Source organism: Netta rufina (assembly GCF_964035555.1).
Source record: "Netta rufina genome assembly, chromosome: 1".
NCBI classification, from domain to species: Eukaryota; Metazoa; Chordata; class Aves; order Anseriformes; family Anatidae; genus Netta; species Netta rufina.
The window spans coordinates 134,721,698-134,747,612 of NC_140123.1; the positions used below are offsets into that span (position 1 = coordinate 134,721,698).

The window sequence follows — 25,915 nt, forward strand, 5'->3', positions numbered from 1 at the left end:
CACTGAATATGAGCCAGCAGTGTGCTTAGGTGGCCAAGAAGGCCAACAGCATCCTGGCTTGTATCAGAAACAGTGTGGCCAGCAGTTCTAGGGAAGTGATTGTCACCCTGTACTTGGCTCTGGCGAGGCTGCACCTTGAGTATTGTGCTCAGTTTTGGGCCCCTCACTACAAGAAGGACATGGAGGTGCTTGAGCGAGTCCAGAGAAAGGCAACGAAGCTGGTGAGGGGTCTGGAGAACAAGTCTTATGAGCAGAGGCTGAGGGAGCTGGGATTGTTCAGCTTGGAGAAGAGGAGGCTCGGGGGCAACCTTATCGCTCTCTAGAGGTACCTTAAAGGAGGCTGTAGTGAGGTGGGGGTTGGTCTATTCTCCCACGTGTCCAGTGACAGGACGAGAGGGAACAGGCTAAAGTTGTGCCAGAGGAGGTTTCGGTTGGATGTTAGAAAGAACTTCTTTACTGAGAGGGTTGTTAGGCATTGGAATGGGCTGCCCAGAGAAGTGGTTGAGCCACCAATCCTGGAAGTCCTTAGAAGACATTTAGGTGTAGCACTTAGCAATATGGCTTAGTGGAGGACTTGTTGGTGTTACGTCAGAGGTAGGATTAGTTGATGTTGGAGGTCTCTTCCAACCTAGATGATTTTGTGATTCATATGCTAGCATTCAAATCTTACTCAAATTCAAAAACCAACCATGCAGAAAGAAAGACGCAGCAGCACTTCAAAGCACCACATGGCACAGAGCAGGGCTAACATCACAGAAAAGGCTACATTGCCCACTGACGTTTTGCTTTTGGTTATGGGCTACTCTAGCTACGCCAGGAAGCTGCCCTGTTTGCTGACACGGAAACAAGATAAGGGGCACTTTATCATATGGCATGCACTGTTCATTTAAGTTGCAGAAATGTATCCAGCTGTTGTTGTTGTTCTTTTGTATTGTTTTTCCCTTTTCAAGGCTTTGTACTTCTCTGTTGGTTTCTGAAACCTCCACTATTACAACAACACATACAATGGAAGCTACATTGACTGAAAAAAACAAGACAGAACTGAAATGCATGCCGTCCCTACGTTCATCTCATTCTGTAGGTGTTAAGATACTATTTACAGGCTTTATTCAGCCCTCACTATTTGACACTTGTCTATATGTCAGTAACTGAGTAATGTGCCAAGTAACGGCTTGTGTAACATGGGAATGCTTGCATGTTCTGCCACTGGTTGCTGGGGCACACTAAATGCTGTTTCCCATCCACAGCATAAGTGACACCAGAATTACATGTCAGAATTACACTACACGACCTCTGTAAAATTCCTTACACACAGGCTGCAAAAGATATGAAAGGATATCCTTCCTGTTTTTTTTTTTTTTAAATATATACTTTCTTTTTTTCTTTTTAGCTTTCTGGCTGTGGGACTGGACGAGAAACAAGTTTCCTTTACAGACTTAATCTGTAAATGCTCCAAAACCTAAATCCAACTGAGTTTTTATTGAACACTGCTTGAATGTTACCTGGGCATACTTCAACTCTGAAAAGACAAAGCAGAATACAATTTAAACACAAACTGTGACGACACTGTCCACAACCAGGGAACTGTCATGGGAGAGCTCTCAACTAAGCTGTTTGCCTAGTAGCCAAACTGCAGATTACATAGCGCACAACAACATCGAATTGTTGGTAAATTGTATTACAGCAACTGTAACTCACCCTCAGGGAAAGAAGTAGGATAGGGTACAACAGAAACAATAAAAAGGGCAACAAGATTTATCTCATACTTTCTAACCTCTTTTTGTTAGCTTTCTCACCATAAAGCCCAGATTTACAGCTCCATCTCAAAGTGAAAACTGCATCCATTTACCCTCCATGCATATTAGCATCCAGTTTCATCTGAAACCATGGATGTTCCTGTTTGGTTTTGGAAGAACATGAAATCTATCGTCAGGCTTCAAACCCTATTCTGACACAGATGCTTCTGGCTACATGCAACAAATCAATTTCTTGAGTCAACCATTCTTAGCCAAGATTCAGAACACTGCAAAGACCAGAACACGAAAAATAATTTAGGGAGGGTGGAATCTACCATTAAGTGCCATTAATACATGTAACAATTGCTCTACAGCCTTTTGGCATATGATCAGCAGACAAGAAAAATAAAGTACTTCTATTTTTACCGACAAGGAACCTAACCTTTCCAGCTTCTAGTGAAAGAAGAACTTCATTGGAAAATACACATGAGCAGATGTAACTAAGTAAGTGGCTGGTGTTTTGGGCACGTAGGGCAATTGGAAGAAAGACAAGGAGTATGACAGAGTAGGGATAAACACTTCCCCTCCTTAAAGGGGGAAGTGGAAAAAGAGGTACTGCTGAGACCCAACACTTGTGCTTCTTAAACTAAAAACCAAAATTCGTATTTGCTCTCCCACCCAGCTTTCTTTTGTATAGGAAATCTGACATCTCAATACCTTTGACACATGCATCTTTTTCTGCAGGAAAAAAGCTGAGCTTTCTTCATAGAGTATCAGTTGTCAAGATGCCTAACATTCACATCACTGCCACATCACTGCTGTTGTCCTGTTTAAGCACTGAAAGCATTTGTCAGACTTTTTCTGTAAAACTAAAATATGGAAAAGAAAACAGGAGAAATCATTATGAACAAGGATTCCCTGCTAGAGAAACAAAAAAAGTAAAGTGAAATTATCTCTCCTATAAGTATTATTAAGAATAATTTTAATACCTGGAATAAAGACAAAATTATTCATAAACCTGAATCATCAGGATGATAAATTTCAATAAGGAAGACACTTCCATTTGAGAGACAACTGTACAGCTAGGTTAATCTCTTGACTAAAACATATAATGAAGAAAACTTGGGGGAGCTTCCCTCTAGCACAACACCTACAGAAAATACCCTAGTGCAGTATCTGGATCACAAATTTTCTTCTGAACTGGTTCAATTGCTAAGCACCAGTGCAGATAATCTTGGGATTGGAAGGAACACATACAGGTATCACCTTTTCACCATGGGTGCACAAAAGGGTGACTCCAATACACTTAGATGCTTGCTGTTGGAGAAAAAAAAAAAAAAAAAAAGAGGTTGTCATCTGTGGCTGATAGTTCCTTTTTCTACCATAAATGACTGTCCTTGCAGAAAGGAACACAGAACAAGTGTTGGATTTGCACCAAAACAGCTGTAGACTTGAAGTATTGATGTGAACTGACATTGGTTTCTTTCTGTAAGTCTGCCATGCTGTAAGCAACTGAGGAACAGACCCAGTGACCATGCTGCAACCTGTGCTGTGTAGGCAATCACCTCCAGCAAACAATGGGGTGGACACAGCTGGGAATGGCAGCCTCTCAAATCCTCTCAGCATGAGTCTGCTAATCACCTACCATGACTTTCCACATTTATTCAAAATATCCCTAACAGCCTGAACCTAGAATCACATAGATTAGTGGTACTTACAGGCAAAAACTGTGTTCTAGAGCTCACAAGAAAGACAACCAATTAAAGGCACTAAATTAGTAAATTAGACTAGTAAATTTTTTCCCAGCAAGCACACCATCTCCAGCTTAATGCTCATCCAGAAAACAGAGACAAGACACCCATTAAAAAGGACACGAAATCTAAATGCAGCCAAGCAAGTGTTGATTTCAAGGCAATCCATGCCTAGAGACCATGCTACAAGCCTGTGGAGTTACAAATTCAGGAAGTCCTCTCGCACTGCCAGTCCCCTTTAACCAAGTCTGTGGCTTGATACCAACCAAACTATTGAGTTAATTTGAATGGGAAGAGGCTGAAAGAGTACAAATTGCCTAATAAAACAGATCATTTGTCTTTTCTTCAGCTAACAGGTAATTTTCAACATGTCCTCCCCGTCTCCAACCAATGGAGATCAAATTCCATCATTCACCCCCTAGGCATTTGTCATGGTTTTGGCTGGGATAGAGCTAATTCTCTTTGCAGAGGCCTCTGTGATGCTGTGCTTTGGATTTTTGATGAAAATACTGTTGATAAAAACCTGCTGTTTTAGTGCTTACAAAGAGCCAAAGACTCTTCTACTTCTTGTGCTGCCCAGCCAGTGAGGAGGCAGGGGGTGCACCAGGAGCTGGGAAGGGGCACAGGCAGGACAGCTGAGCGAGCCTGACTAAAGGAGCATCCATACCATAAGGTGTCATGCTCAGCAATTAAAGCTGGGGTAAACAAGGAGGAAGGGGAAAACATTCAGAGGGGTGGTATTGGTCTACTTAAGAAACTGTTCCACCAGATAATCCCTCCTTTCTGGAAGTGGCTGAAGTCCTGTCTGCTGATGGGAAGGAAAGAATGAATTCCTTATTTTGCTTTGCTTCACGTGCAGCTTTTGCTTTACCTATTAAACTCTCATCCCAACCCACGAGTTCTCGCACTTCTGCCTTTCCAATTCTCTCCCATCCTACCTGGGGTGAGTAAGCGAGCAGTTGTGTGGTGCTTAGCTGGGGTAACACCACAACAGCATTGCATCAGAAGCCCTGACATTCCCTCCAACCTCCTGAACATCCTCAAATAACAGCCATAGACTGACACATTTCAGCACATACGGTCTTCTCAGATCTATGCATTCGCCTCTCACAGGAGATTACCTAGAGCTCTGCCTCACCAGACAGGAATCGTACAGTGCCCTATGATCCCTTAGACATCTTATCCTGCTCAGGATGCCAAATCCTCTTGATCATAGGCACTTTGGGTCTTAAACATAATCGACAAATTCATTCAAAACCTGAAATAAGTTGCACTCAAAGCCTTCCAAAATAAATGAAGTCACTGTAGAAACCACAAGTAACAGAACAAGGAGACAAGTTCTCTCAAAGTTTAAGGTAAATTTACCATCACTGCCTGTCCAGAAGAAAATAGTTTAAAAAAAAAAAAAAAAAAAAGTTCTCTCTCCTTTGCTGCCCAATTCCCACTGATCAATTTATTGCTGGGAAAGCGAAATATGAGGCTATGGTGGTTTTGCTTGGGTGGGCAGCCAAGCCCAACCTCAGTCACTCTCCCACTTTCCCTCCTCAAAGGGAAAGGGGTAGAAAATATGATGAAAAGTGCTCAAGGGTTGAGATAAGGACATAGAAATCACTCAGCAATTATCGTGACAGGCAAAACAGACTCAGCAGAGGGAGACAGTAAGATTTATTGCCTATTACTAACAACCTACAGAAGTGAAAAAGAAAGGAAAGAAACCATTCCCCCCCATCCACCCTCTTCCACCTCCTCCACCCTAAGTGGCACAGGGGAACGGGGAAATGGGGGTTGAGGTCAATCTATAGACCTTCATCTCCACCACTCCTTCTCAGTGGCTCTCTGCCCCTGCTCCAAAGTGGGGTCTCTCCTATGGGATGCCATCCTCCCCAAACTGATCCTGCGTGGTCTTCCCACAGGCATCAGCTCTTCAAAACTGCTCCAGATATGGGTCCGTACCACGGAGTCCATCCATCAGGAGCACGCTACTCCAACACGGATCCCTCACTAGCAGCAGCTCCTGCCAGGTCACCTGCTCAGGCTCTTCTCCACGGGCTGCAGCTCCAGCATGGGGCCTGCTCTGGTGGGGGTCCTCCACAGGCCGCAGCCTCCATCAGTGCAGGTCCACCTGCTTCACTGGGGGCTCCTCCACAGGCTGCAGCATGGAACCCTGCTCCACCATGGTACTCCATGGGCTGCAGGGGGACAGCCTGCTTCACCATGGTCCTCACCACAGGCCGCAGGAGACTTCTGCTCTGGCGCCTGGAGCACCTCTCCCCCTCCATCCTCACTGACCTTGATGCCTGCAAGACTGTTCCTCACTCCTCTCACTCTCCCAGCTGCTGTGCAGCAGCATGTTTTTGTTTGTTTGTTTTCCTTTCTTAAATATGCTCTCACAGAGGCACAAACAACATCACTTATTGAATCGGTTCTGGTCAGCCACAGGGCCCTTACCTAACATGGGGCAGCTTCTAGATTCTTCACACAGAAGCTACCCCTATGACCCTACACTACCAAAACCTTGCCACGTAAACCAACTACAGAGGCTCAGCACCATGGACAGGAGCCCAGCTTCAGGGCTGCAGCATGCCACTGGTGGGTGCAATAAAGGGCAGCTTTTCAATTTGGGGTTTGGGGGCTGGAAGGACAGGAGCTGCCCTCGCACTGGGCATGAACTTGCATCATAGCACTGTGCTACATGGCCATAGCGATAATTTGCCTTGTGGAAAGGTGCTGTGAGGAAAACCAAACAAACAAATACTATGGAAAAGCTGAAAATAAAACAAAAACGCAGCCAGGAATCTTCCAGCTTCACTTTGCCCAGGAACACAACTTCAGCTTCTCAAGCTCAACTGCTTCACCTCAGGAAGCCCTCCTGAGCATGTTGTGGATGGGTGAGGTGCAGCGTGAAGGCTTGTGCACAAGTTGGACACAAGTACTTTGCACAGTAGTTGTGATGGGGGTTACAGAGCCACCACAACACATCACCAGAGACACAGCTGACATTTGTTCACAAACTAAGAAGCCTATCTATCTTTTCCTAAACATCTGCAGGTTCCACCCTAAGGAGAAGAATCCCACACCACATGAGGGTTTGGGGTTAACCTTGGCCATGCAGGGGTCATTCTTGGCAGTACACAAGCCGTGCCTTGTCACACAGGTGGCATCCTTGGCCGTACGCAAGCCACCCTACCTCACGTAGGGGTCCTCTCAATCACACACAAGCAATGAGCCGCCTCCACCACAGAAATCTTCTGGATGGCCAGACATCCTTGGTGCCCCTCAAGCCCCGTTGGGGCTCCTCCACCCTGGCAGGCAGGGATGCTTGGCCATAGCCTCCCTCCACTCCCACTCGCGTTCCTCCTGCCAGTCCCTGGTGGGCAGCACGATCCGCACACACTTGGCATGGCCGCTCCTCTTCCCTTCCCTGTGCAGCATGGCCACTGGGCTGCTCACCACCACGCACTCGAGGAGTGTGCAAAGCCTGGACGTGCTTGTGCCACTCACAATCTGCAGCCACAGAGCTGTCCCTCCTGTCACCTCTGTGGTTGTCACAGGAGTGTGGGTCATGGCTTGTGCCTCCCAGCCCCCACCACTGTGATACAGCATCCCCACAGCAACATGCTGGGGAGCAGTACTTACTGGGACGCACCATGGGGACACAGCCCCAGTCCGCTTCCCAGCGCTGCACAGCTTGTCCTGACACATACCCCTGGCTGATCTTCATTTGATGACTGCCAAAAACAGAGGCAGAAACACAAGAGGAAAGATAAAACAAACCTCCCTAAGGCTTCGGAGATGAGTGTTGTCTTTGCTCTCCAGAAGCTGGCACATTTGGTTGTGTTTTCCCAACTTCTGCCATGGCCCTTGAACAAGTACCTTCTACAATTTCATACACCATTTCTACTCTTGAAACAAACCTTTGGAAGACACCTGGGGTTTCACTGGGGGATCAGCGCAGCTGGTCTGGGCACCCACTCCCACAAGGGATTCAGCAGGCTCTGGAGGAGAGCTGTCAATGCCTTATTTCCCGAGGAAGGAAGAACCCCGCAGTGCTCATTATCCCCATCTTCTTCCTGAAATAGTCCCAGGCCGCACAGAGGAACACTGATCTCGGGCTGCCTCCCACTATTAGATATCATTACAGCACTGTTTTCATTATGACTCGTTTGTGTAACACTGAACTGATTAACAAGGAGTTTGGCTGCGGAACTGAATTACCAGAACCTCATGATTAAAGACAAGGAGAGCCAGTGCTAATCTAACACGTACACACAGAGTTCCTGATAGATGCCTGTCGTGGTTTAACCCGGCCGGCAGCTAAACACCACGCAGCCGTTCGCTCACCCTCCCCCCTCCCTCTCTGGGACGGGGGAGAGAAATGGAAAGTGAAGCCCGTGAGTTGAGATAAAGACAGTTTAATAAGACAGGAAAATAATAATAACAAAATAATAATAACAATAACAATAATAATAATAATACAATGGTGATAATAGGAAAGTAATAATAATATGTACAAACAAGTGATGCACAATGCAATTGCTCACCACCCGCTGACCGATGCCCAGCCTAACCCCGAGCAGTCCGGCCCCCTCCCCCCGGCTAGCCACCCCTATATATTGTTTAGCATGACGTCAGATGGTATGGAATACCCCTTTGGCTAGTTTGGGTCACCTGTCCTGGGTCTGTCCCCTCCCAGCTCTTACTGCACCCCCAGCCTGCCTGTTGGCAGGACAGAGCAAAAGGCTGAGATGTCCTTGGCTTGGTATAAGCACTGCTCTGCAACAATTAAAACATCGGGGTGTTATCAGCACTCTTCTCATCCTAAGCCAAAACACAGCATTCCACCAGCTACTAGGAAGAAAATTAATTCTGTTCTAACTGAAACCAGGACATCGCCTGTGCTGGGTCTGGCTGGGATGGAGTTAACTTCCCCCACAGCATCCCATACAGCAGTCACTTGCAGCTCAAACAGCCCCGATATTGCACCAGTGTTTTGTCTGTCGCTGAGCTGTGCCCCACAGCACCGAGACTCCCTCCAAACCCAAAGCCAGAAGGCTAGGGATGGGCCAGAGGGGCGGGGAGGGGATATCACCAAAACTGACCAAAGGGATATCCCATACTGCGTGGTGTCACACTCAGCAATAAAAGCTGAGGAAGGGGAACAAGGCTCATTATCAAAATGTCTGTCTTCCCCAACAACCCCTATGTGTACTGAGCCCCTGCTTTGGTTTGCTCTTAATGTTGTTCCGCAATCCTGTTCGATGTGACCTGTGCCATATTCTATCTTTTGCTATGTACCACATTGGAGAGCTTGTTGAAGGCTGTTTGTTTCCTTCAGTTCACTGTGCTGTAAAGTACTGGCCCTTAGCCTTGTCCAGTGTTCATGCCCAGCATTGCTACCATCTCCATATTTTGGGAACCATTTCCTGGAGAGAATGAACAGCTACACTCTTTTTTCCCTCCTTTAGGAACCAAGTGGTGAAGGATATGAGGAATGGTACCTCCTCCTTTCTCTCTGGGCTAATTACAGCAGCTTTTCAGCACTTTGAACATCCTTAGGTAACCAACATAGTCCCATTGCTAGGTCTCCGGAACGTGTTTTTCATCCCCTCCCCCTCCCCCCCCCCCCCCCACTAAGGATAAGAATAAGATTACCACCAGGATTCTGCCCCAAGGCAGCACGGTGGTGAGTGGCAAGGTGTCAGGGAGGGTATGGTCAGGTACCTGTTACAGTGGTCTCCTTGGGTGGCTTTAAACTTCATCCCTGAACAAGTGTGGAACCCTGAAAACCTGACAATGTTGGAAAGATGTATGGCCTGACCCTGGCAATGCCACAGAGTTACAGCATGCTGCGCTGTGCTGGAACCTGGCTTGCACCTATCAAATGGTGGTTAACACAATTCAGCACCCTCAAGGGGAAGAGGTCTCTGACAAATGTAACACAGTAGCTAAACCAGAGGGCTGACTGTACAGGTATCAGCAGGCTGGAGATGGGCAAGGGGTGGGGAGAGGACATCACCATGGCAGATGACCTAAGCTGACCAAAGGGATATCTCATACCGTGTGGTGTCACATTCAGCAATAAAAGCTGGGGAAGAGGATGAATGCTCATTATCAAAATGGCTGTCTTCCCAACAACCCCTACATGTACTGAGCCCCTGCTTCACAAGATGCAGCTGGACATTGCTCATTGAAGGGAAGTAGAGAATAATTGTTCTCTCTTCACATCTGCAGAGCCTTTACTTCATTTTACTTTCTTTTCCCTAAATTAAATTTAATTTCCCTAATTAAATTATCCTTACCTCAAACTGTGAGCCTTTTTCTTTCCGATCATATTCCCCCCCACACACCTTTGAGGAGGGAGAGTGAGAGCGCAGAACCAAGGATGCAGATAAAAGTCCGATGCGAGCAGTCCACATGGCAGATGGTTTAAGGAACACTCTGCAGGCTGGCAGCGAAGAACTGGAGCGATGGAGTGGAACCAACACTGGATTTTATGACTAGCCAGCTTCAGCAATATGAAGAAAAGCTCTCTCTCCCTCAATGGGTCTGCTTCTCAGCTGGGGAGAAACTGTCACAACAAGTCCAACAGCTTGAAGAACACATCTTCCTCCTTACTCATACAGACCAGTATCTCAGTTATTAAGAGTAAGCATTTTTCTACTCAAGGGAGAGAAGACCATGGATGCACAACACACAGTACCCTGGGGCTTTATCCACGTGACTATGGAGAGGACACAAAGAAGTGGGATGCCAAACCTATGTCAACCCTAGCTGCTCAGGTACATGACATGCAGGGAAAACTAGCAGCCTGAAGTTGTTCTCCTAGGAAAACTACTGCTCCAGTTTCTGTTGGGCAGTCCCCCAGAGGGATTAGAAGGGCTTATTCCTGACCCTAACAAAGGGACTTCTGCTTTGCATTTGGAAGAACTGAGTGATGGATACTTTGATCAGGACTAGACGGCCTTGCCTCTGGATTTACAGGACTGCGTGGATCCGATGGCCTGGCACATCAGACCCACAGAAGTCTCTAATGGACACTGGTGCACCCTAACGTCAATACGCTATGAAAGGGCAGAACCCATTTGTGTTTCTGGAGCGACAGGGGTATCCCAACAGCTCACTGTATTGAAGGCCTAAGTGAGCCTAATTGGGAACAAGTGGCAAAAGTACCAATTGGGACTGGCCTCCTTTAACAGAGGCAACCACAATTCCACTGGAAGCAATCAATCACTTCAAACCTGGTGGAAGAGGGACAAGTGGTTACATACTTCCTACCACTGCTTTCCAGGACCTGCCAGCAGCAGCCTCAAGCTTCCCAGGAAGTCTCTGAAGACTACCAGGTAACTTACAAAGCATGCTGGCACTACTGACTGCAGGAACCTGTCTGGAACAGACAAGCACATCCTACATATATACACAGAGCATTTTTGTTCTAAGCCATATCATTCATGCCTGTCAAAGTCTGCCAATACTGTAATTTATGGCATCTAATATTTCCATTTTCATAATTAATATTCTTGCACTATCTAAGAGACTATTGTGGTAGAGGAGGTAATACCAGGAAATCAAGTTTCAGAAGAACTCCGGTCTTATGAAACTACCTAGTATGTTTGTTTCTTATGTTTTCAAGTACTTGCCTTCCCTAATATCTTCTCCCTACGGCATGCTTCTACTTAACATCACACTATCAAGGCAGAAGGAACGAATTACTACAACAGCAGTTTGTAAGAAAATAGAAATTTCCCACACCTGCCCACAATGATAACACACAAAACCCGGTATTATCCAAATTCAGTTTGTTTTTAAGTAGAAACATTGGCAGCAGCTCTCTGAGTAAGCACTTGGTAATTTCATCCCAAAAGCTGTAATTCTCACTTGCCTTCCCAACCACAAGCCTGCTCACTTCAAGAAGCTGATGACCAATGCTTCACCCAATCCTGGGGCCAAGATTTCAAAAACCTCTTTGACACTGGATCTGTCAACTGGGTGGTCAAATTGGCACACATATGTAGGAAAACTAGTTTACAGAAGCAGGAAACTTGATATTTCTGGGGGGGGAAAAGGGGCAAATAACCACACTCAAGAGCAAAACAGTGGGGAAAAAAATTTTAAAAAAAATCAATCCTCCTTAGGGCAGCTTTCCTAAAGTCTTCATAATAAAGCAAAGTGGTATTGAATATTATGCCCAACAAATTGAATGCCTTTGCTAATGCCTAGATATTTTAGTTCACTTGGCAGATCTGCCTTTAGCCTTCCTATTATTATTGACACAGACTTCTCAGGTAACACTTTTACCTATTCAACTAAAAATAAAAATGAAGGGCCTCTGCCATTTACACCCCCTAGGAAGCCTCCTCTGACTGCAGAGATAGGCCCCTCTTTAAGCACACCACATCCATACAAAGAAGGAAAAGGTTTCCTCCACCAGCGTATCACTTCACTGTAAGACTGCCCAAAGGGGCAAGAAATCAGCCTCTTGATGGCCTGTCAGCACTGGCAGAAGAGCAGATCTGTGAACCATCAATCCCCTTGACAGCACACCAGCCTGTTGTGCTACAGCTAACTTGTGATCATGAGGAAAGGTATTGCTCCTTGAAAGCCCTGAGTACAGCACCCTACAACCTCAGATAAACAGCAGCTACTATGAAGCTGCTACTAGGTTTAATTAATGGAATTTTAACCTACCATTCACAAGTTAGCTGCAGAAAACATGCCATCTCTTTCCATTGCTAACCAGCATCACCATTCTAATTTCTCTTCCAGGCCTTTGCACAACTACAAATTCCTGTGGAACTGGCAGGCCTGCACGAGTGTACAAAACTGGCGTCCAGGGAATATGATACTAGACTAAACAGTTAAGAAACTTGCTAGCCTTTTCTCTGACCCATAACATGACTGTGGTTAGACACTTCTGCTCTGTTTCTTCTGCCTTTTCTCCAACCCTGGGTCTCTCTCACAGCCATCACATCTGCTTAGCACCCACACAGCCACTCTTGCTGGATTTAAAAATAGTTAAGAAACACAGTTTGTAAAACCAAGAGCAGTTGCAACGTTCATCTGTTGAGAAATCACTACCTCCATCTCATGACAGTTACAAGGGCTCAAGTAGGAGTAGGTGAGTTCTTTCTTTCTAGAAAGGTCTTATTTAGAAAATTCCTGAGCAAAAGCACAAGAGGGCAGTATCTTTTTCTGCTTTCCCCTACCACCAGCCAATAGCTACGTTACAAACACCCTACCATGGGATTTTGATCAGAGTTCACTGCCTTTCTATGCTGTCACAACAGTTCTCTAGTAAAGATTATATACCTTAATACTCTTCCACTCAATCATAGCACTGCAGCATAGACCTTACATTTGACGAGATGCATAAAAGCTTCAGACAGTCACTGAAATCCAGACTCCACCCCCAAGCCTTTGTGTGTTTTGCAAGCTTTAGAAAATACCCTAAAGCTCAGGCTTAAGAGACAGTGACAACCAAGTACAAGGTCAGTGTTACATTTTTAATTGCTGTGTTTCTCACAGCATTTTGCTGCAGAAACATTTGTGATTCATTTTAAAGTTTCTTGCCAAGAAACTAGGAAGAGGAACATGCCTATGCTTCCCTTTTGCCTGATTCAAAATACCTCAAGACAAAAGTTTGAACCCGTAGTTTTCTTCACCTCAGGCATGTGCATAGGAATACAGAATAATTCAGGTCAGAGAGCTCACAACTCAAGTTTTGACAACCCCCCCACCCAATAACAACAAAACAAGACACTAACAGCCTCGTGTTTATGGGTTTTGTTAATAAAGCAAAATTAAGTGTTATTTACAGGCATTGTTCTTGCTCAGACAGGAAATAAAGCCTTTAAATCCCTGAATGCTGCAGTATACAACCTGTTAGCTCTCTGCTTTCTGCCACACCAGGCAGCTCAGAGCTGCAGAGGACCATCCATGCCGGACAAACAGCATATTCCACCACTATTCCCCTCCTCCAGGGCACTACTGATGGAGAGGGCTCTCAGATCCCAGCCACGCTTTGAACCTAAGACTCTGGAAGAGCTGTCAACCACAGGAGAGTTTTCCCTCTGAGGCAATGACTTATCACCCCATAACAGATGGGGAACACAAGTACAAAGAGTTCCCCAAAATTACACGCAAAATCCACAGACGCATGGAAACTAAACCTGTATCTCTGAAGCTCTGTGTTAATTTTTGGTGCAGCCTTGTTCTTTACAGGGTTACAGAACTCGAGTAGGTTCTAGAGAATGGCTCACTCCTCCCCCTCTTTAGGTAGGGTCAGAAACATCCAGTAAAAACAAAGATAATGATAAAACCTCAGGTTGCTTGAGGACTCAGAGTCCCAAGCAAACATCAGGTAGATGACAGCCCGTAGTGACACTGGAAAACCCCTAGTGACACTGGAAAAACATTTCTGGGTGTAAAATATTGCTGGCTGAAAACGATGCTCCTGGCAGGGTGGCACAGAGCAGACCACAGTTCCCAGAGAAGGGACACACGCCTGCTCTGGGTGCCATACCTACTTTCCAGTATCACTGACAGAGCCAAACCAGGAGGCCTCAGTGCAGAACACGGTGAGCCACCAGACAGGATTCCAAGCAACGCCAAAGCTTTCAATAGCTTCATATTGGAGCCACCTAGTATTGTTAATTTTTAAATAAATGCAAACCCACAAAATTTAAGAAACAGCAAAGAATGTACTTTGGGTCTCACTTTTTTTTTTTCCTTCAAGTATTAGGATCAGCTACTTTTTCAATGACTTCTAGGAGCAGCCAGGAGCAAGGACACACAGAACAGGTAGTAAATCCATCCTTCTGCAATTTGTTTTTTTTAATCTTGTCATAGGAACAACGTGTAGAATTATGCATACGTATACACATACATCTCAACAAATGAACTGGCCTGACAGTTGTGAAATATTTTACTTCTATTCAACGGTTATTCTGATCCTGGAACATTTTAAAGACACCTTCATTCACAAGCACCTCTCCATCCATTACATTTTTAATCGAAAGAAAAAAAAAAAAAAAAAAAAGCTGCCTATGAGCAATTCCCATATGAATATCTAACTAGTTAGACCAAAGAACGCAGCACAATGTAATCTGTACTTATAGGATCAAAAGATAAAGAGTATGAAATTAGTTCCCCTTTATTCATGTAAAACATGGCCTGTTAACAATTCACATGGTGCTTTGACTACAGAGTTTAGTTACCCTTGTTATGAAAACACAGGTCATATATTCAGATCTTCATTATTTACACAGAATTAAGCTTCCCACTAAAACCAAGCAAAAAAGAATTTAAGCATTTCTATGAAGTGTATAAAGCTTTGTATTACGATTATTTAGAAAGCCATATGGGTTTACATAGAGCTTTTATCTCAACGACATGCCACAATGAGCTTGCTGCTTTGTTTTGGGAAACATGGGCGCAGGCAGCAACCAACCAGGAACGGCACTTAGGAGGGAAGAAATTCATCTCCTTAAAACTGATCACTTAAATCAAACCAAACACCCCATGAATTGCAGATCACTGCCATTTACAGAAATTTAAAACCATCTTCAAAGGCCCTTTAAAGCAGGTTAGTGAACATGCTCTTTACTAAAAATATAACAGTTAGGCATTCAAGAACTGCTGTATTTGTTCTCTGGACGGACATACAAACACACACATTCCCGGTGAAATCTTTCGCGTCCCTTAGACTACTGTAAATTCATTTCAAAACATTTCCCTCACCGTGAGGGTGTTTCAGCATCTACGTGCCATTAAATCAAACTCTTCACAGTACAAAACCAGCTCTAGCTTCACTGGCATTTTAATCCATCTCTCAAGTACCAGCTGATTAAATGGAGCTCTGTGGGACAGACCCCAGAAGTCCCAACGTGCGAGTATTGGTCGGCAAGCCCCATGGTTGGTGATAACATCGGATTCTTAATGATGAGGCCATGAGGAATGTAGAGTTTAGAAGGAACAAGGAAGGGTGAATCAGGAGAAGCCGTGCTGTCTCAAACTACTTGTTCTCCAATCGTTAAGACATGGAAGTTGCTAAGTGTTTGCTGTTGCCAGGCAAGGTTGTTAACCAATGAATAGTGAGTGGGAAAGTACTGCTGTAGAGCTAGTGGTATAAGAAGGGAGCCTGTCCTCAATAAGGAGCTGAAGTTATGTCCTCAATGATAGAAGTTGAAGTTATTGCCATCAATAAAAGAAGTTCAAGTCACTGATCTTAAAAGAACCCTGGTGTCCATGTTGTCATTACGCCACATCCCAACACTTTTCCTCTTTTCACCATACTTGGTAGTTAGATATACAGAGACCGGAGCTAAAACTACCTGTATTATTTCCAAATACGGATAATTGGCAGTAATGCACCCTCCACATCCATCTTATCAAGAGAAGCACCACCCAAGCATACAAAAGCTTAGCACTGCTCATCTTTCTACAGAAAACCTGACTCCACAGCCACAACAGAGTGATAAAGCTTCAGCAATGCTTAATGCAAGCCTCCTGAAACTGAGAATCCAGCCGTGGAGGAGGCCTCTGGCAGTTATTGATATAGGGCCTCTCTCCTCTGTGTGGTAGCTCATGAAAAGCTAGGTCACGATTGAGCTGTAAAGATTTTCATCACCCAAAAATTGACATCAAAGCCAGGGGCAGTCTCAGTAAGGCTGAGTGAGCATGTTATGGTTAAAGGGGAAAGACAGAGTCCAATGATACAATTTCCCACGAAGGATACCAGACAGTACAATAGATTGGGTGGCCTCAAACATAGTTCTGGAACACCTGGAAAGCTACAGTTCTCCTACCCTTGTTTAATCTTTAACTTCATGTTTGAAAAGGAAAATAGAAAGGAAAAGGAAAAAGATCCATCCTGAACTGTAATGGCAAACTGTACTTTAATCCCAAAACCAGACCTCCCATTCATTTTAAAGGTCAAAACAGAACCCAGACTTCAAAAAAAAGATTTGCAACCAGTAGTCCCTTTCAAGATTAATGTAGTACACTGCTAGAACAAAACTGTGGTGTTATTAACTAGAACTACATCCATACAGATCGGGATTTTAAAACTACTCCAGCATGCCTTGTTTTAAGAACTAAACTGCCTATTTAGTTGGGGGTAACAGAGATCTAAAGGATATTTTGGTTTTAGCTGTCGATTTTTTTTGTTGTTGTTTCAATCTAACCTCCTTATTGCAACATCTCCAGGCTGACTCTTATAAATTGAACATTTATATTCTTGAGCAGGACATGGAAATCCCTAAACCATCTCCATTAAAACAAAAATAAACTAATAACCTAGCTGGTCAAAAACATGTAAAAGCTGTAATAGAAAGACCACATTATATTATTGATCTGAGATGATGTCCGTCAAGCTCCTGCCAGACACTAGCTTTCATAGCCAAGTTACAAATCCCTTGGAAACACCGGTGTGTAATGGAAAGCCTGACAGGCTATTAGCTCCAACAGTGTGAGCAGGGTTCTAATAAACCAGCAAAACAGAAATTTTAATGAATAACTAAATAATAATTTTCTTTAAAAAAAAAAAAACAAAAAAACAAAAAAACAAAACAACAAAAAAAAAAACCTCTGGGGGGCTGCAGCCCTGGGATTGTACCCCAGACCGCCGTTCTCCACAGCACAGTAGTCAGTAGGAAACAGATGCAATCAGCTTCCTGAGAGTCCAGAAGCTGTCTTATATGGCTGTCATAAGGTGATATTTTAAAAAGTAGATGAGAAGGAAGCAGACGTTACAGGCTTGATCCTAAGTTAATATTCTTAAATATCCTGTCCTTCAATGAAAGTACGCTTCCCTGCATCTGCCTTTCCCCACTTTCTCCTCACTGATGCATTACAGCAAGAGATGCTACCTGAAAGACCAGTGCTACACCCTGGTTTATAAGATTACTCACTCCAGCCCTGAAGCAAGCACACAGAGCTACCCTCCACCAGATTTTCACATGCCTGATGTACTGGGAGTATAAACAGAACTCCTTGCACAGATGCTGGTTGCTGAGGTCTGTTGCAGATGAGCACTGCAGGCTCCTCTTACGTGGCTGGCCCTGCTCCTCGCTGCAATACAGAGCAAGGGGATCCCTCACAGGATCTAGGGAGTACATCCTCATTGGTCCTGCACGCAGGGCTGCTGGACAAACAGACACCCCTTCCCACCCCAGCACCAACATGATGGGGTCTCAGAAGGGGTTCCAGCATTGTCTACAGCTTCTCCACCAGCATCCATGTCCAAGCAGTACTACAGGTCAGGTCACATGTACACAGACACGCCTGACTTCAGAATTTTCTCCTAGCTAGTTTTCCCACATGAGAAAAAAACAAAAACAAAAACAAAAACAGGCAGCTTTAAACTTATCTTCCCCTTCTGCCTTAAAAAAAATTGTATGCGTTGTCTCATTATGTCTCATATGCTTGCTGTTTGCTCAAATTTCTCCAGTGGATCTGAGGTTCAATACCCTGGGTAAGCTGGTTACATCACTGACTTCAAAATATACTTACTTAACTCAGATTCAAATAATCTATTTTATCTTGCATTGGATTCATACTTCCTAGAACACTTCCTAGAAGGAAAAACATTCTTCCTGGCTAGAACACTACGATATTTTTATTCATTAGGAAGCTACTTCATGCACTTCTTTATTTTTTTTTTATTTTACTATTTTTAAGTTACTTACCGTAACATACGTTTGCAGATTTTGAATATTCATCCTTATTGAACATTTCCCATTCTTAGCTGCAAAAGGTTTTGTCAACAGGACAAAAGCACTTGTACAAATATTAAGGTACAATTAATAAAAGAATATTTTAAACTGAGAAAACCTTCTAAATGTGTTGAATAAAAGGAAAGTTTAGCGATACATAAGTATAATAAATTAACCCATTACAGTGGAACTTATCTGTAAGTTAGTGAATTTGACTGTTTGCAAGCTTTCAGAAGAACAGAAGCAATTTACACACCTTCTTGTTATTCACACATCAAAAGAAAAAGCTTCTCAGCTTTTGTAGTCTCTCAGCTCTGAGGGGACAAGTCACCCAACTAGCTCCAGTTACAAATATGAATGAAGAATGTATTTTCTTTCTGCATCCAAGTTACTCCTGTCAAACTAGTTCTGTTTGAGCAAATCCCCAGCAGATATTTCCACCTACTCAGCAGTTACACTTTCTTCAGTTCCAAAAACAAATGTATCCTTTTTGAATATTATAATTTAATTAAAATAGTTACCACACTATGATGAAGTTAAGGCCTGAATTTAGTACTTCCAAGTCTGAATTATTTGTAATTTTTAATTATTGTTTTAACCCAGTTGGCTTTCCAAACACTTATTTTGCTATGCTTCATCCTTCTGCCTACATTTTCCCACTGAGGTCTTCACGTTCCTGTCATATTTTCACAAGGCTCATGTGCATGAGCACTTAGCATATGCCCCCGTCCTTTCCTTCTCTCTGGAAGGCCAGCGACCTATGTATTTCCAGGATTTATTCATCAAGATCATTTGGCACATGAATCATCCCACTGCCTTTACTCACATGACAAGCTCTGAGGAGCAATGCTGCACAAACAAGTCCACACAATCCTCAGGCTTTAAGGATAAAGGTTCCTCTTTCTGCTGTCCCTCTGCCAACAACACATCCCTCTGCCCTCCCCTTATCAACAGTGGGTCAGAGACACAAAGCATCTCCTCTACTGACAGGAAGCCAAAGGGAAGCACTTCATTACAGATAGGACTATCAGGCTTTCTGCTGGGTCTGGCCTCTTGACTTGCACCTGTAAACACTAGAATTGCAGATCCCCAGTGCCTAGAGACAGCAGTTTTTGACAGCTCACTTATTCCTGAACCAGCTGCCTCCCAGGAGCCTCGCTACAGCTCCATTAACAATCAGCCACAGTTCAAGACATTATTCAGACCTACCTACTGCTTTTTTCCTCCTTTTTAATTATAAATTCCAGTATGTAGCAAGTCACACCTCCATCCAAGCACATTATGCCACGCTGAAAACAGGGCAATTCATCCCTGGAGGGCAGAAGGACACAAAGAAATTAAGCATCTTAGAACACTACACAGCCATTTCAGGCATAACCAAACCCCTCCCAGTTCAGGGCTTTGGCCAAAATACCCTCAGAGCTTTATGTTCAACAAAGTTGAGGAAAGCAAATATAGCACGGGAAGGGATTCCAGACAGAAAATCAGCAGCTGGAAAGTCCACAGTTAACATTATTTATGTTCTTATCAAGCAGGTCCTAAAAGGAAAGGTGCAGTACTCACAGACAGCCAATGAACCTGTCAGCATCTAAAAGACAAAGCAAGCCCATCACTCCCCCTGAACAAGAACAATTTTAAATGCTGTACCAAACTGCATTTCAGAGCCAGTTTTGACTGCAATGTTGGCATAATGCTCCACACAACTGGATGAAACTGACGCACAGCCCAGACCTCTCTCAGTGGCATCATCCTTCCCTCTAAGCAGTTTGGTACAGAGTCATGTATGAGTCATTATTCTGAAGCATGATGTCAGGGGATTTGCTGTATTTTCTACACTGCACAAACAGCAAAACATGGAAAATCCCATATGAGGGGATTTACACAGCTTTGGACAACATTTTTCTAACCACTCACATGATATTCTTGAGAAAAAGCAATTCTCACCAAAACCCAACATCAGCAAAAATAAGTTTTCTCCCTAAAGTGGGGAAATGGATCACTTAAAGGAAACACATAAAAAGGAAGAGGCTTCACATATTTGACCCCTGAGTCCCTGTTTACTGTAAAGGGGTTAACAACACTCAGGAAAATCCAGATTTTTTTTTAAGGGATCAAGGCCTTTGCCAGCTGATTTCAAGAGCAAGTAGAACTCACAACAGATTTGGCCTACCATGGTTCTGGACACAGCTGAAAAGGATTTGGCCACTATAAGAAGACAAACCACCCACATAAAATCAGCCACAGCTGTGCTGGTCCTGCAGCCCAGCATGTGACTTGGCCCAGGTAAGCATACAGCCATCAGGGCTGTTTTGGATAATAGCATGCAGAAGAAAGCTTCTGTGTCAGCTGTGTGAACCCATAGGGGACCACAACCAGTTGCAAGAGCACTGAGCTCAAGGGAAAGCCTGTACCTTTATGCCTGCAGTGTTACCAAGGCCAAATGTAGCTAGCTTATGGCTACTTTGGCTCCCTTTCATGCTTTGCACTTGCTATTGTGGTCCAGACGTGTGTGAATTTCAGCCATGCGGTTTCACCTGATGGCCTTTCCATTTGCAGTGTCTGCTGAGCCCAACTACAAAAGCTCAGTATTTTTACTTAAGAGAAGTACTTAAACCATTGTCCTAGTAACAAACCACAGAGTAAGGAAAAAGGACAAATTCACAGGGAGTGACAACGTTATGTACCAACATGCAACACTATGAAATGGAAGTCTTGGAAAACCCTTTGATATACAAGTGTGGCAATTCATAGCACTAAGAGCTTTACCTGCTAGGCCTTACCAAAACTTTCCAATACATCCCTCCCAAACCATAAGGAATAGTAGGTACAAATTCAAAAAGAAAAAAACTGGTCAGATGTTGCAACAATTTAAGTGTTCACGTGACAATCTGAGCCTGCATTTCTGATCCCAAGAGAGGTCCCACTCCATATCAACAGCGCCTCTGCCTGCAGGACACCACGATGGTGGGAAATGCACAACAGCTACAGCCCGTCAAGCAGCCGTGGTGCCTGCAGGTGGAAGTTCAGCTCCATTCCCTGCATGTAAAAACTGAACACGCAAGACGCTCCTGTGGTGATGTATAACCTATGCTCACACAGCACGGGCACAGGAGAGATCCTGCACAGCTGAGATAAGGCTCTCAGCACGCCAAGCTGAGCAGTTCTCCAGGGTTTTTCCTTACAAGTCTCCAGCTGGCAGGACAGAAGTGCAGTACTGTCCCACAGCTCGCACGGCCATCCCGAAGCAACACAGTTGGGCTTCTCAGGGTAAGTAGCTGTGGATACATGTTCTAACACAAGCGGTGAGGAAGCATTTCTGTGTTCTTACCAGCTGATTCCAGTAAAAGAAACCAGTGGCAGAATTTCTATTCCAGTGAGCTTTTATTCTTATTCAAGCTTGGTATGGCCAAACATGAGCTGACAACATCTTTTCAACAAATGTGATCTCACAGTCATTTTCTCCCCCTTTTGCTTACAGGGTCTTTGCCACAACACTTTATTTGGCCCTATAACATTTTTATACCCCAATATAATCTGGGGATGCAATTCTACTAGGAAAAGTGTAAAGAAACAAGAAAGACTCATCATTTCTCTCTATTTTCACAAGCTTTCATGACATGCAGGACAAAAATAAAGAGGGGAGAGCCCATTCCTCCCTATGGGGCCCCAGGAGAACCAGCAGGATTTCCCATGCCAACCCACATTACAGAGACCAAAGAAAGACTTGGAAACAGACATTTGGGAAAAGCAAGCTGACGAAGGTTGAGTAATTAACAGAGGCCACATGGAAAAAAATAACAGCATGATTTCACAGATGCTATTGAGAGCCCTGCCTCTTCAAACACTCTTGGGCATCCATCCCTCACAGCACAGGATACACAAGAGTCCCGAATAAGGCAGAAAGCTGTCCTCACGTCGGTGTCTCTTGTCTCCCAGAGTTACAATCTCCACCGTTGCACATAATAACGAGCCACTTCCAAGCATTACCTGGGCTGGGAGAGTTTCCCATAGCGAATGACCTAGGTTAAGGCAGCTGTTGTACGTACCACGTGTCGAAAGCCAACCAAACCTCTGCTTCGAGCTCCCATTTCATAACTCTGTTTTCACCCTCAGCTAAACAGGGGCGTGTTAGGCTACAACACGGGCTGAGCCGTATGCAACCGGGCTGGAAGCCTCCACACCCCGACCACAACAAGCAGCCACCCACTCACCCGGGGGGCTCCCGGGTGGGGAAGAAATTCACAAGGAACCAGGCTAGCAGAACAACAAAATACTCGTATTGAAAAAAAAATACTTTTCGCTGAAAAAAAATTAAATATGTATATATATATATAGTTGTTACGCGATGCCTGCTGGCTGCAAGGGCAGCGCAGACAATGGAGTCGCCCAGGGCTGCGCCCGCCGGCACCCTCGGAGCCCTCAGGCCGGGCTTGGGCTCCCACCGCCGCCGGGCCGTGCTGGGCCGACCCGTGCCGTGCCACCACTCACCGAGGCCGCTGATCTCCTGGCGGAGCCCGGCGCGGCTGCGCTCCTCCGCTATCGCCCGCAGCATGTGCTGCAGGGAGCGGCCCGGCTCGCCACCCGCCCGCTCGTCCCGCGGCCCGCTGCCGGCAGAGGCCATGGTGCCGTCGGCCACGCTCTCATGTCAGCCCCGGCCGCCGCCGGTCGGAGCCGAGGCCGCGCCGTGGCGGCGCTGAGGGAGCGGAGAGCCGAGCCCAGCCCGGCTCGGCTCGGCTCGGCCCGGCCCACCGCGGCTCCCGGGCTCCCCCTGCGGAGCCGCTCGGCCCCGCAGCCCCAGCCCTAGCCCTAGCCCTAGCCCCAGCCCTTCCGCCTCCGGCCGCCCGACCCTATGGGGGCTGCGGCCCTCGAGAAGAAGCGCCCGGGGGGGGAGGGGTCCGGGACGCTTTGGTCACCAGCCCGACCCACAGGCAGCCTAGCACCCCCACGTGCTGCTCCCTAGCTGTAGCCAGGCCCTCCTCAGTTTGTGACTGCAGCTGGAGAGCAACACAATCGCCTTTCTTTTGCAAACCAGTCACTGAACGATATTGTTTTATTCCCTCCTCACTTCCTAAAAACATCACGAGGCTTGTGCAACATTCCGACCCCTCCCCCCTTTCCAAAGTCCCATTTGAAACTTAGTCCTGAAGGTGATAATTCGGAGGAGAAAAGAGGTCAGAGAACTTAAGCTAGACATCACCTTAGAGCTTGGCTTTCTGCTAGAGCTTAATAAGGAAAAAAAAAAAAAAAAAAAGCTTCCAAATGATGAATGATTGCTCTCCAAAATAGCAGACATTTATGCCGCATTGCTAGTTTAAATTTCAAGCTAGCTTCTGACACAAATAAGTTATCAATGATATCAATGATAGCTTTTTACAACTATATACTGATTTCCTATTACAGGGGCATGAACAAGAATGCTTTCTGTGGAAGGCCCACATGCTGAAATGAACACGAGAGAAATTTGCAGTCACTGCATTTTTTTCAGCAAAATATTTAGTTTTTACAATGCAATGGGCAGCGTGGACATACAATTAAGGGACTTAAAGACCTCTGCCATTGTTGTATCTGGTTGTTTCGTTTCTCAGCTTTTCAAGAACAAAGGTTTACAGTCCCATGCTGGCTCCACAAATGCACGCTTTAGAGTTATTTATCCCCTGGGTTTACAAAGGGGAGAAGAGCAGAAGACTATCCTGTGCTCTTAGATTCCAGGTTGCTCCTGACGTGGCCAAGATGAGACCCTTCCGACAGGAAAACGAAATCTCTCTGCTGCCAGAGGAATTTACAGTATCCTTTACCTCGTGCCATGGTGTTTTTATATATGGAGTGGTAGTCGTGTCGAGAAAATGGTTGATATTAATAAAGAAGGGGGAGATGTGGGAGTGTGGCCATGGGGGTCAGAAAGCCCCGTGGTTGAAGATAACATTAGACTCTTAACGATGAGGCCATCGGGAATGTAAAAGAGTTTAGAGGGAACAAAGAAGGGTGATTCAGGAGACTCCATGCAGTCTCCGGTTTCTTGTTCTCCAGCCATTAAGGCATGAAAGTTTCTGAGTGTTTGCTGTTGTTGTTATTTGCAAAGTTGTTTGACCAATGAGAAGTTGTTTTTGAAAACGACTGCTGTGGGGAGAAGGGTATAAGAGGGGAGCCTGCCCTCAAGATAATAAAAGGCAACACGATATAATGAAGTTATGTCATCAATAAAGAAGCAGAAAGAAGGAATGAAAAGAAACAGGCTGGCAGAACGGAGACCAGGACGGGAACAGGCACATTGATTGTCTCATGAAGATAGGTTCGGCCAGACTCAGCAAACTTCTCAGAGAAGCTTGTACTGAAAGTCACTGGAAATGGCACGCTGGAGCTGGAAAGAAGCTCAAGCTGAGAGAAGCAGACCCGCGCACACAACTGCCCCTCGCTGGTAAGCAGTTCTGCATTATGGGGAATCATACGTCCTTAGAAACAAAGACTGTCCTGGTAACCTTACATCTTATTCTCCTTATTAACAATCAGACACTTTATGATCCTGAAATATGGGACCAAATTGAGGTCAAGGTGTGGGACTCTGCAACTAAAAACGACAGGGTTGCAGTGGGATTGCTCGGCACCTGGCGAGCAGTCTCTGAGGCCTTAAAGAGCCATGTGGGACCACAGTCAGAAACATGTGGTTTGCCAGACAGTGAGGGAGTTGCGGGATCGTTTACTGACCCTTCTGCTACACCATCGGCCCCCCACCGCTATTGCCATCGCAGGCCTTTCCTGTTCCGCCCCCTGGTGACCTGGACGTGCCTTTTGACCCAGGCCCTATCGGCTTCGAAAAGGAAATGGATATGCTTTTCTTCGATCCGGGAAGATTAGGATACATAAGGCCCGAAGACCGAGTTGCTTGATGGAGACTTGTTTGTAGTGAAGAAAAGGAATGGAAAATGGAGACTGTTAAGTCATGGAATTTAAAGGATTGTTTGTTATCTTTCCTGATTGTATGTATGTATAGGCATACTCGGGTTTAGTATCTAAAAGCATTGTTCTATATATTTAGAATGTTTGATGATATATTGATGATATGTATTTAGAATGTTTGATGTTCATGTGTGCGTGTTGGTGGAGCATAGACTCCCTGCACACCCAGTGCTGTTTACTTGCCTTTTATACCTTTTATAAATATTTATTTTATAAATATTACTAAATTCAGATTGAGTTGAGACTTCATTTATAACAGGATCTAAGGATCTAGGATCAGGATCTACCTGATACCTAAGGATCAAGTATTTCCCCTCAGTAAATTACTGCTTGATTCCGGTACCAATATCACGTTAGAGATGCATGGAAATACTTGTCAGTTGTTGTATCACCAGCCAGCAGACAACTTTTCTGCTGTTCCTGTGGTCCCTTAAGCCCCTCTGCTGAGCCTTTACCATTTACCCTATGGTTCCAGCAACCCAGTTTAACAACAGCAATTAAGTGAACCTGTTGCTCCCTCATCTAGGCATTCTGTATAAAGAAATGGTGTTCCTGTCTCTAAACAGTTAATATCCCTACCTTCAACTTTTCTTGGCTTCTGTCAAAACAGGCCCACGGACAAAATCCTCAGTTGTGAAAAAAAAAAGTTATTTTTAAACAGTCTCCCATTGAGAACACTTATACACACAACAAAAAGTTGTATATCCTACAACAGGATACTAAGACCCGGGGAGCACTAATAAACAGGTCTTGATGGCCCTGA

At 44.9% G+C, this 25,915-nt stretch overlaps 1 protein-coding gene across 2 annotated transcripts in view; it reads right to left on the minus strand.

Moving 5' to 3' along the window:
* KIAA0930 overlaps nucleotides 1–22,939 on the minus strand; it is a 71,709-nt gene extending 48,770 nt beyond the window's left edge. For both annotated transcript variants that reach the window (XM_084289239.1, XM_084289238.1), the window contains exon 1: nucleotides 22,687–22,939. In XM_084289239.1, coding sequence (XP_084145365.1) covers nucleotides 22,687–22,819 — 133 coding nt within the window. In that variant the 5' untranslated portion in view covers nucleotides 22,820–22,939. The remainder of the gene's footprint in view (nucleotides 1–22,686) is intronic.
* Nucleotides 22,940–25,915: the final 2,976 nt, after the last annotated feature.